Consider the following 11,877-nt stretch of genomic DNA (forward strand, 5'->3'; position numbering starts at 1 on the left):
ATAATGAGATGTAAATGCAGAACTGAATATTATTATGTCGTTGTCTTCCTGGGAGAAAATTTGGTGGGTTATGCTAACAAAAAGCCCCATGAGTGATGCTTCAGTGCCTGTCCTGGTCAGTGGTGTTTTCTGTTAGTAATTAGGAGCTTACTCATTGCTGCTTCTCTCAAGAGACAAATGTTTCTACAGCTAGTGGCAGAAAATTAGATGGTTTTCCAGTATACTCAAGAAAGCTGCCATTTGTACTGTCTTTTGGAGAGGTGCAGGGAGATTCAGAGCATCTAAAGTGGTTTGGGAAAAAAAGCTTATAGTGTTGTAACTTTATTTAAAGAAAAAAAAAGGGATGGGGGATTTTTTTTTAATTTCTGATTTTGTATTGGTTTTTTTGAGTGTCAGATTTCTGGAGTAATGGGTAGAAATTTGTCAATAAAAATCCCTTCTCTAAATATTAGTGATGACTGTGAAAGCTTTATTGGCTACAGGTGTGAATAAAAAGAAATGTGAATCTCAAAAGTATTTATTGCAAATGACTAGGAAAAGGCCTTAGAAATCTCTGGAAAATGGAAAATCATACATAAGATTTCCACTGTAACTTGATTATTTTAGAGAAAATTTTTTCTTTCTGAAAAAAAAACCGAACCAACCAAGCAACCAAAAACACAAACCAAAACAAAAAAAAAACAAAAAACCCTAGCCAGTGGATTTCCCGCAATATGTATTTTAATGGATTTGTTGTGAACAGCCATGGCAACAATAAAACAGAATTGTATGATGTAAGCATGAAAAGTAATAGCCCATTCAGAGGCCAAATTTTTGCACATATTAGTCAAGAATATTAAAAAATATGATCATGCTGAAAATGTGAGCTGAGCAATGTGCTATATTAAGCAGAAGAAAAAGTATGGAAAGACGATTATGCGGAGATTTCATAATTAATTGATCTGTTGCAGTGTTTCAAGTAAAATATAAAAGAAAGGATCTCTGAAGATTAATAGAAATGTGTCAGCTATAAGGTTATATTGTTCCAGGTTCTGGAATCCTCTTCTCTCACTAATAAGATGAGGCTGCTCAGGGTCCATCTTTAGGAAAGAGGCTGCTCTCTCCCACAAGCTTATACATTGTAATCAAAATCATTCCCATATGATATCACAAGGGGCAACCTAATCAGTTCTCACCAGACCACAAATGGGCTGAGTTATTGCCATGGCTTACTGATACAAAATTGCACAACCTCCTGGGTAATAGAATCTGGAGGAATATTTTTTTTGTACATTGCCCATCTTGTAAAACTGAGATAGGAAGTGTGTTGTTTAAAGAGGTTCTGCTATGCCTAAGGCTCTGCAGGTAATTTCAATAGAATCCTCATCAAGATTGTAATGAATAAAGTTTTGTCCTTCTAATTGATACAGTAATAAAAGAAAACTGAAATCCAGCATGTACTTAATGCCATCTTTCTGAATTTCTCCAGTAAAAAAGCAATGGCATGGGGTAGACTTTGTGTTGTTTGCCCTTGATACAAAATTTTAAAATCATATTTGTTGAACAGTGAGTGCTCATCCAAGGATGTAACCCTGATTAAATGATCAAATATTTGGCATTTTTTCAATTAAGCACATGTGGAAAACAGACACTAAGGTCTCACAGGAAATACTAAGTACTGTGGAGACAACACCGTGAGTGGTTCTAATTCTCTCAGTTCTGAAAGGGCTGATGCTGATTTCTCTCACAATGGCTTCCCCAATTATCTGAGGACTTTAGAAGTCTTTCAGAAGTTTTGATTACAGCCAATGGCATCCTAAAGTAGGCCAGGGATAAAAGAGTATCTCACAGTTCGTGAATAATTGAGTAGGCTTCTGTATAACAATGAGGTGCCTTATGAAAGGCAAATGTTTGTTTGCTGTGTGCTCACATCTGCACCTATTTATTCATATTTATAGGTAAATTCATATGCTAATGCTTTTTCAAACACTAAGATACAAAGTGTCTGTTGGCATAATAAGGTAAAATGCTGCTGAAATGCAATGGAACTGTATATGTTTATACCAGCTTTAAAATTAGGTTGCAAAAAAAAATCCAAATGCAAGGACATATCTTGGCATATGTAGATAGAATATCAGGAGTCCTCTTTAGGCCATTTCATTCTTCAGATCTCTCCTCTTCTTAAAGGTCTGGAAAAAACAGATGCCAATAAATTGAAGCAGTTACAGTCTAAAGGACAAACTTATGTTTCCCTCCTGCTGCTATTCAGTGTTCTTTAAAATTTGCAAAGGCTGTTCATTCCTACAGTCTGTATGCTGAAGCCTTTGAATTCATCTCAGTTCTGAAATTTGTGAAAAGGCCTGACGAGGAGCATCCTTAAAGATAACTAGCATCTAGCCCTAGTATTTGATGGTAGTTCCCAGTAATAAGGAGGTCAAACCCTTCCTCTAGAATTTCATCAGCTTATCTGCAAACCCTCAAATTCACTTTCACACTGTCCCAAATTGATATCCAGTGAAAAAAAGACTGAAGCCGTCATTTAGGAGAACCTGCTCATTTGTCACTAAAGGAAGGGCTTTGGAGTCTGCAGTAGATGACCTTTGATCTAGAAAATGTTCTCATCCTCACAGGGAGAGATCTGACTCCTTGACTGTGATGTCCTCTTTTAGGGATATTTGTAACATACCGGATCTAACCGATACTTCACATTGCAACAAAATATGACTGTCCCATATATACATATAAACACATATAAAAATATATTTAAAAAAAAACAACCAAACAAACAAACAGAAACCCCTCCACCAACCTTTGAAAAAGTTCTGTGAATTAACACAAAATACCTGTTTCATTATCCCCAGCTGTCAAAGGTCATCTGTAAAATACAGATTCCATGGCTATGCTAAAACCCCACCACAGATGATGACATGGGTTGGTCTGGCTTTTCTAAAGAGAATCTTTTGAGGACTGCAAGACATTAAAGGCACATAATGAAAATAAGGAAATCAAGAAAACATTTGAAATTAGGCTACTGGTTTTTACCTTGATAAAGGACTTCCTAGGAAAAGGCTTTCCTCAGAGGAGGAGGAATGAACTGAAACGACACATAGACTAAGAAAACCACCCAAGATCCCAGAAGAGCCAGGAGTATTATCAAAACTGACACTTTTATTAAATGAATAAATGTGTCCCTTTTGGACAGTTGGTGCTACCGTCTTTTGTAAGATCAAAATAGTGTGAATATTCCATATCTTTGTGTGTGGAGCTTTTCACACAATAAAATTGTGTGGAGTTAATATGTTTAATCAAGAAATAACTGTGGGAGCAGTGCTGTAGTTTTGGTAAAGTCAAGTTCCAGCACTGCCAAGATTTTATTTGAAAAAGTACTATCTAATAAAGATGGTTTATGATGTCCCAAAGTGTAATGTCATTTTTTTTCAGGAAGTATGATATTGTCTTTGCTTTCCCTCAGGATAGGTGAAGTAATTTCTGAGATAGAAAGTACAGTTGTACAGTTGCCACTTTACAACCTTAGTAGAAAAAGCCTAAAAGTTATGTTGTTTGTAAGGAGTATACTTGCAAAGGATTTAATTGCATTCCATGTTTTCTTCTAAAACTCTTGATAACTAAACATATTGATACTGTAGCCCAATGGTAGTTCTTTAAAAGAAGACACTAATTTTGACTGATAACATTCATCTTAGATAGTGGCAACAGGATAGTGTCAGTAGTATTATGTCATAATGTGGTTAATTAAGATTAATTATTTTAATGACACTACATTTTCTCCTTGTACTCAGTTTAGACAACAGACTGAGGGGAAAATTCTGCCTGCTTATATTTCCTTAGTATTTTTTAATTATCTGGCTTTTTTTTGTAATGGGAGATATGGTTGATCCAAATTTAATACTACTGTATTTCTTGTGCTGTGTCATTAAATTTTGGAGAATTTGTACTGAATTAAGGCTCTTCATGTATGGCCAGTGGAATCTTTAACTAGTATTGTGTTTGGGACTTTTTTCAATGCATCCTTGAATTAATAATATAAAATTTCATATGGTATTGTTTATAGAGCTGTCCAAGCACTGAAGAGAAGCATGAAGTGAACTGCTGCCATAGATTATAAAACTAGATTGATATCTAATCTCTTATTTGCATAATATAGTCTAGAGGATTATCATTAATCATCTTCTCTTTGAACTGCAAGTGTATGATTATTTGATAATTTAATTCTTATTTTAAAATTCTGGTTATGGCAATATGATCAGAATTCTTGGTAGGTAGTCTAATAAAGTACCCTTGTTGCCTTGTTGTTTAACAATGCTTTCTAAGCAAAATCCAGCATGTTTCTCATTAAAATTTTCAGGAGGATTTTGCTTTTCACTACATGTTCCCAAAATTTACTAGTCTGCATAGTTTTTCCTTAGAAAGTTTGTAATTGAACTGAGAGAACTAGATGTTGTTAACCAGAAATGGCCACATTCGTTCTTATTTCAACCTTGTGGGTTTTTTCTGTGTGCACAATGATGCTAAAGGTGATGACTGTTTTGTGTTAAAAGCTGCAATGGATGTTTCTCAACGGTGTCAATCCTCTCATAGAAAAAGAGGATAGACAAACGTGAAAGCTAGAAATGCGTGATTTTTGAAGAACTTTCTCTAATGACAGTCTTACAATGCTTTTCTTATTCAAAGTTCATGGATTTACTTGCATCTCAGGAATTGTCAGTTTTAGCAGTGATGACAGAAATTGAAGCAAAGAAGTTTACAAAGGATTGGCAATCAAAATGCATAAACTGACAAATTGGTATACTTAGGTAGAAATAATTGATGCTCTCAGGATTTTCCAGACTCTTAAAGTAGAACACTGTCATTTTAAAATTTCTTCCTAAGTCAATTCTGTAACTGAATGCATTTGTGATACTGTCCACCTTTATAGAAAAACTAATAGAATCCACTGATTTTGTTCACAGATTTTTAGGCGTTGTTGGTTGGTTTTCAAGAAGGCTTCCAGTAAAGGACCCAGGAGGCTAGAAAAATTTCCAGATGAGAAGGCAGCATATTTCAGGAACTTTCACAAGGTAAGTCATGCCTTTCTCGTGAACTGAAGCATTGCCTGTTTATCACTCTTCCTTGGGAAGAGTGTGTTCTTGATATGTCTGGTTTGCAAACAATACAGTGAAAGTCGTGTTGAAAACCTAATCCTGGCAATAAAAGCACAGTAAAACATCCGTAAGTCTCAGTGATGCAGGTGAAATATCACACTAGTTTTTTCCAGATGAACACAAAGCCCTTAGTGTGTGTGAAGCAACAGAATATTTTTTTTTATTTAAACACTCATAATTTGGAAGTGTGTAAAATTGGCTGCCTATTCAAATGTTTAATCAGTAGGTGTTACCTAAGTATTAAACAAATTCTGAAAATGCTACATACCTCAGTTGTAATGGTGACACTCTTTGAATGTGTAAGGTTTTTCCCAGAACTCAGGATTTACAAGCTCTGTCAACAAAAAGGATTTTTAACAGTAAAAATTCGGGATTCACTGAATGAGATACTCCCTGCTTTCTCTATCTCTCACACTTCTGTGATGGGAAACAAGATATCTGAGCATGAGTTCCTCTTTCTGTCTCGTAAATTACTATTACCAGCCCCTCCAAGGCTGTCAGTAGACTTGATGTTGGCTAAGCCTAAAACAGGACAGGGATCTGTGCTTGTCCTATTATCTTCTCTCAAGTCACTGTTAGCTTTATGACATATCAATGTTAGATATTCCATTAAACCTGTCAAGTTGAAACATAAGGATGACTGAACCAAGTGCCACACAGCAAGCAGTGAGAAGGTGTTAATGTAAGCCTAGATCTCTTGAAGGCAGGTGTGATATTTTTACCGTAGAACTACAAATTTGCCTTCAAGTTCCAGTAGCCAGACTGCTCTACTGTGGGTCCCCTGTGGGGACACAAGTCCTGCCAGCAAAGCATCTCCAGCACGAGCTCCTCTCTCCGTGGGTGCACAGGCCAGGAGCCTGCTCCAGTGTGGGCTTCTGATGCGGCTGCAGCTTTTTTGCAAGGCTTTGGGGAAGGTTTTGTGTTGTTTTTTTTTTTAATTCTTTTTTGAGCCTGTTACGCCTATAGCATACCTAATGTGTAAAAGGACTCAGAAAGGCTTTGCATGTTGCTTGTCAACAGTCATCATTGTAGAAAAAATAATGTGAAATGCAGGAATTGTTTGAGAAGCTAAGAAAGTAACATAGATACAGATGCAGCTGCGTGTTGCAGTACTGATGGAAGAGTCGCCCTTTGCAAATGGAAAGGAGGGGTGTTACTCTTTTTCATCTGGATTTTCCCCTCTTATTCCATTCCATGGGGATAGGATGGAAAGAGAAAGAAATGGATACTCTTTCCTATTTAAAAGGATAATGTGTTTCTGGCTGTAGAGAAAGAGGAATTGTATCTGTTCACTTGGATTATACCCATTTTTCAAGTTAAGCCATGAAATCATTTCTGAGGGTATATTATCACAAAATAGAAACCCAGACTCTTATTCTCTGGCTTGATTTTTTTTCCAAGGATATTTTATTATTTCATAGTGTTTATTCTCAGTTGCCTCCATTCTGATAAATAAAATAGTGGTGAAGTAGATGTGCATGAGTTGTGAATAGTCATCGAGTGTGACTATTGAGGGAACGGTGCACGTTGTTATAGGATCAAATTTAGTTATTTGATTGCTGGTATTGGATGAAAATACCGTGATTTTCTTTCTTTCTTTTCTAGAGCTGTTTATTGGTTTGTTATATTTTGAAGTTGTTCAAAATGCGTATTTATCTCTAGTCAGTGCAAACTAGTAGCCCTGTTTTGAAATTCTCCATTTCCTTTCTCAATCACAGAATATAAAGAGGGCATATGGTACGAAAAATTGAAGATTAACTCTGAACACTGAGAATCAATGAAAAAAAATATTAAATATTGAAGAACTGAGACTTTGTGCTTTTTAAAGTAAGAATTAAATATAAGTTGCAAGCCTGACTCCTTATTAAAGGACAATGTGCATAGAGAGACAAAAGGCTCTGCTCATTCACTAGAATTCATATAAGACTAGATATATCAACCCTGAGATCCTTTTCCCTGTACAATTTCTTTGTAAGTAGTAGAAGGGGTTGGTGTAGAGGAGTACTCAGAATGCACTGTGTTTCTCTAGGAACTTATGTCCTTTAGACTTTCAGATCATCTACGTTACCTTGGGAGAAGGCCTAGCAGTTGCACAGAGTTAGATTGTATTGTGCAATTTTTTTTAGCTTTCTTATGCAGAGATATAGAAGAAAATTTTACATCTCAAGTGGAAATATAACAAAAATTAATATCTTTGATTCATCTGTGTTCAAATCAATATTCAGGATTGCAAACAGTACCCTGATATAAGTAACTCGTGAAGGTCTCCACTTTTCCATGTTTGAGCTTGAAATGAGGCTTAAATGAAATTCCTCTTCGAAGTATTTTACCTGGATGACTATATATCTCCCCTACTTACATAATAAACTTGTGTACTGGGCAGTGTAATTTATAGAAGGGGCTAAACAAAGAAAAAAACCCAGAACTGCTAACACAAAGCTTAGACAAATAAAAATAGAGATTTTCTGGTTTACATATGCTAAATAAATAGTCATTAATGAGTAAAAAAGCTGTCCTCTTTAGAAAAATTATTCCCCTCCCCCTGCTCAGTATCCAGACTATGTATGGGTTTGTTTGCTATTCTGTAATTCTGTAAATTGCTGTTGTGCATTGCTTTGGCATTGGGTTTTTTTTACTAGTAATTTTCTTACTATAAATAACAGTAATGGCATTAGTCCTAGACAAGTGCCTCCTGACAGCAACAGTGCATATTACATTCATTAGCCAAAACGTGACCTCATCTGTTCATTGCAGTTTCTGGTATCAAATTAAAACTTCTCATTACTGTAAATTTAGATCATTGCACTCTTGCTCAGGTAAGTTTATCTCTTAGCTGTTCTGTTTTCTCTTGAACATTCATTGCAGAGGTTGTGCAGAACAGCTGTGTTGACTCCCATTGCTCCCTCCAAAGGGAGGATAAAATAGCAATAGCTCTGCATCCATGCCAGGGGTGGGTATGTTCTTGGTAGCCACCCCTACACTGTCAGAAAAGACCAAAAACAGACACCACAGCTTTACCAACTTAAAAGAGATCGTAAATAAAAAAGATTTCTTATTTCTGTAATAGAAGATAAAAGGTATATAAAAAGTGAATTTTTCATGCTTTGGAGATATACTGATCAGGCAGTACCAGTGCCTGTAACCCATTAGGAGACACTTTCAGGAGCATTGCAGAAGGTCAGCATGGTTAAGTGGCAACATGGAGATTACTAGAAATGAGAGATCAAACGTCCAAACCTGGAGTGTATCCAAATGAACGAGAAAAAGCATTACATAGTTGGCCAATTAATTCTTAAAGCAGAATTAGAAAGAGCAAAGTAGGGCTTGAAGAGCAACTAACCAGAATAGATTCTGACCCATCAGGATCAAAAACCTTGCCACAGACCCCAGAGTATGAAGCAAATGTGCAAGAAAGAGAAATAAGCACTTTCACGTTGGGGTTTACTGTAGAGAAAAGTGACATGGTCTGGTGTGGGTATGTGAGGGAGGGTTCTTTAGACATGTCTTTGTGTTATAAACTTGATCATAGGTACTTCAGGCCCAGCTACACAGAGAACAGAGTTACTCAAGAGCCCAAATGCCACTTAAGGATGATATAGCTGAATTACTAACAGTAGTCCATTAATACCAAAATGAGGATTCTTCCATTCTTTGTAAAATTTCCGTTTCCATTCATGCATGCTTCCTCTTCACTTATAAGTTAAATAGCCTTCACATGAAGTGAAGGTGTTGTGGGTTGGAGATATAGCTGTCTTGGAGCAAGACAAACTTGAATCTGTCAGTGCTAGTGTGCTTACCCTTCAAATAAATAAATAGCTGATATCTAGCATAGAGATCAAGACTTACTGATTCAATCCCCCTAATATGAGAGATTGTTCTGTTAAGATTGTGTAAACAACAGCTATCTCTAAGGTTTTGAGTTTTAAGCTAGCAAGATTAAAGTAGGATAAGATTTTTAGATTTATGTTGTTTTTCCTCTCATTATGTTCGATTATGATGTGCTTTATATAAATCTGCAAATGCAAAAGGAAATAAATTGCAAAACATTTTAGTAATGACTTCTGATAGTCAAAAATGTATATCTGTATTAACAGATGGTGTTAAGCACATTATATAATATGTGTCCCCAAAAATAGATAATAATCAAGAAAAAGAACAGCAGTAGCCTTTTAATTGTAATTTACTGGATTAAACTTGCGGCCAGGGCCACACAATAGGAGATACCTTACAAATTTCTTTCTTAGGTTGATTGTCCTGAAGAAACTTGTGGAATGCAATCCCAATGATTTATGGCAAGCTCTTATATCTGCTACAGCAGCTTCTTGAACACTTCTTGGCATTAAGGTCTTCTGTCCACATGTGCTCACAAGCACACAGCCAGATAGTCCTGATTGGTAAGAGGAAGGAGGGGACAGGTTCTCTTTGTGCTTAAGAGCACGGTATTCAGGAACAATAAGATACTTATTCTTCTACGGCACAGTTCCATGTCTCTAACTGAGACAACCTTAAACCATGAGGTGCTTATTCAGGGTAAGTGAATTCCTGATAACTTTGGAAACCACTGAATTTTGACACGGTCATATATCTGGTAGCTCATACAATTCTCAAATATAATTACAGCCCTGAAATGAAAAGTAAAATACTTATATATGGCAGCATTATCATAATCATTATAAGAACTTTTCTCTCCTTTTTTCCACCTAGTTACCTGTGGGTTGTTCTGGTTTGTTCTTTTCCATGGTGTTCTCTGCCACTGCCAGGTTGCCTAAATAAAGATTCTTATTGCTAAAGAGATGTGAACTAGCCTACTGCTTATTCCAGTTTAGTCCAAGAGTCCTGCTTTATTGTGGAGTATTTCAGACTCTTATGTTACTCTTGTTCACTACAAATCAGAAGTCTCCTTATGGACTTCTATAATCTGGCATGTTATTTCTCATGATATTGCATTGTTTCTCAGCTGCAAAGGTGTTCTTAAAAAGAAAGATGAACAAACAGCCATCAAAATGTGTTAGGGTTAATTCGTGTGATTTTTGTGATAAGATATATTAAAACACTTGATTTGCCTCTAAATTTAAATATTATTTGAATTCCCCTTCTGCAGTTTTTTTTCTTGGTATAATTGTTATGCTGCCTGTTTTTCAAAATCTCAAATTCAAACCTCCCTGGTTTTGCTCTGTTGACCATTCTGCTTCTACTATTTGTTAGTTGATCTGCAGTTCCTCAATAAGTCTTTATTTTCTCATCTGGTTAAATTCACTCAAAAATTCTTTTTTGATGAACGCTAAATAGGAATACCTTATGAAGATCTAGTCACATTCACAGATGTTGTTTGCTTTGAAAACCACCCCAGATTTAGAACACTTCTTCCTTTCCCTCTTCTTCCCTTACCCTTGTTCTTTAAAAGTATGGTAATTTTTTTTTTCCCAAAACTTCTTTCAGAAAAATTCAAAATGGTGACCTCAATGTAGTATTTTCTTATGGACCCATTGAATGTGTGTGACTATGTTACTTTTGAATAATATATTGCAAGCTTTTACCTGCAAATAATTGAGAATTTAGCAATTGCTTTTTGTAATTCTTTACTCTTTGGGGTTGAAGGAGGTGCCCAAATGTACTTTCTGTGGTTTTTACATCCCTATTTTGCCATGTCTTCCAAAGCAGAGATAACTAAATCTTCCTGAAAACTATATCCTTATTTTATCTCATTTTGACATGTAATTATCTTCAAATATTTGTTTACAGAACTTTCAAGTAATATCTTCTAGCAAAATCATGTGGCTGGTATGGGAAGGTTATGAAGGACATTGCTTCCATAGGCTGCTGTTACTTAGCCAACGAGATTAAAATTAACCCTATTTAAATGAATAACTGTTGGCAAAATTGCTACAGTTCTGTACACCAAACAAAAAGATTTGCAGTAATTATCAGATGCCTCTTAAAATATTGAAGTATTTGAACAACATGGCTGTTCAAAGCAAGCATTCTGTGTACCAGAAAGCAAATTGCAGGAATAATTGGAGCTGTGCTGGTAATAAAGCTATTAAGAGAGTCTGAGCACATCAAAGGGCAGCATACAAACTAATAAAGCAAAATCTTTTTTGACAAAGATTGTATTAAGGCAATAACATCTTATTTCCTTAACAATGTAATGAAGAAATCTACAAGTTGAGCATGTTGACAGGATTTTGAGGTCCTACAAATATGAACCTAAAATGCGTAAGTTATCCTAGGAGTCCCTTCCTGTATGCATTCATCCATCTAAACCTTTGAGTTTAGATGTATTAATTTGTGTATTAATTGTGTATTAATTTGAAGTGTATTAATTTGAAGTGTAAATTCACAGGTTAAATAAAGAAGCGGTGTCAATGTGTGGTGTTGAATTCCTCAAAAGTGACATCAGTGGCTGAATCTAAGTATCAAAGAGGGAAATAACAGTAGGAAAAGTAAAGATAATCTCTACTTGTAACACAAAGCAACACCAAGACCTCTTAGTGGTGGTTCTTATATGAAGATCCATGTACACTTTATTGCAGTAAATTAATAGTAGTAGTTGAGTGTGTGTGTACAATTTGGCAGCAAAAAGGACACTCTGCTCTTGCAAATCAGCTGTTTAAATAGAAGCCTGTATTTCCGTTATATTAAGTATTAAAAGAAGCTGGAAGACCAAACCTTTTTCTTGGAAAAAATAATATTGGATAGGAGAGGGACTTCTAAACATTTCAGCAGGGGGAGAAAA

General features: G+C 35.7%; 1 protein-coding gene across 1 annotated transcript in view; it reads left to right on the forward strand.

Moving 5' to 3' along the window:
* The first annotated feature begins 713 nt into the window (after nt 1-713).
* DOK6 (docking protein 6) overlaps nt 714-11,877 on the forward strand; it is a 170,079-nt gene continuing 158,915 nt past the window's right edge. Inside the window, exons 1-2 of the mRNA XM_017729439.1 lie at nt 714-773; nt 4,950-5,057. Coding sequence (XP_017584928.1) covers nt 714-773; nt 4,950-5,057 — 168 coding nt within the window. The remainder of the gene's footprint in view (nt 774-4,949; nt 5,058-11,877) is intronic.

Source organism: Corvus brachyrhynchos, unplaced genomic scaffold (assembly GCF_000691975.1).
Source record: "Corvus brachyrhynchos isolate BGI_N302 unplaced genomic scaffold, ASM69197v1 scaffold331, whole genome shotgun sequence".
Lineage (NCBI taxonomy): Eukaryota > Metazoa > Chordata > Aves > Passeriformes > Corvidae > Corvus > Corvus brachyrhynchos.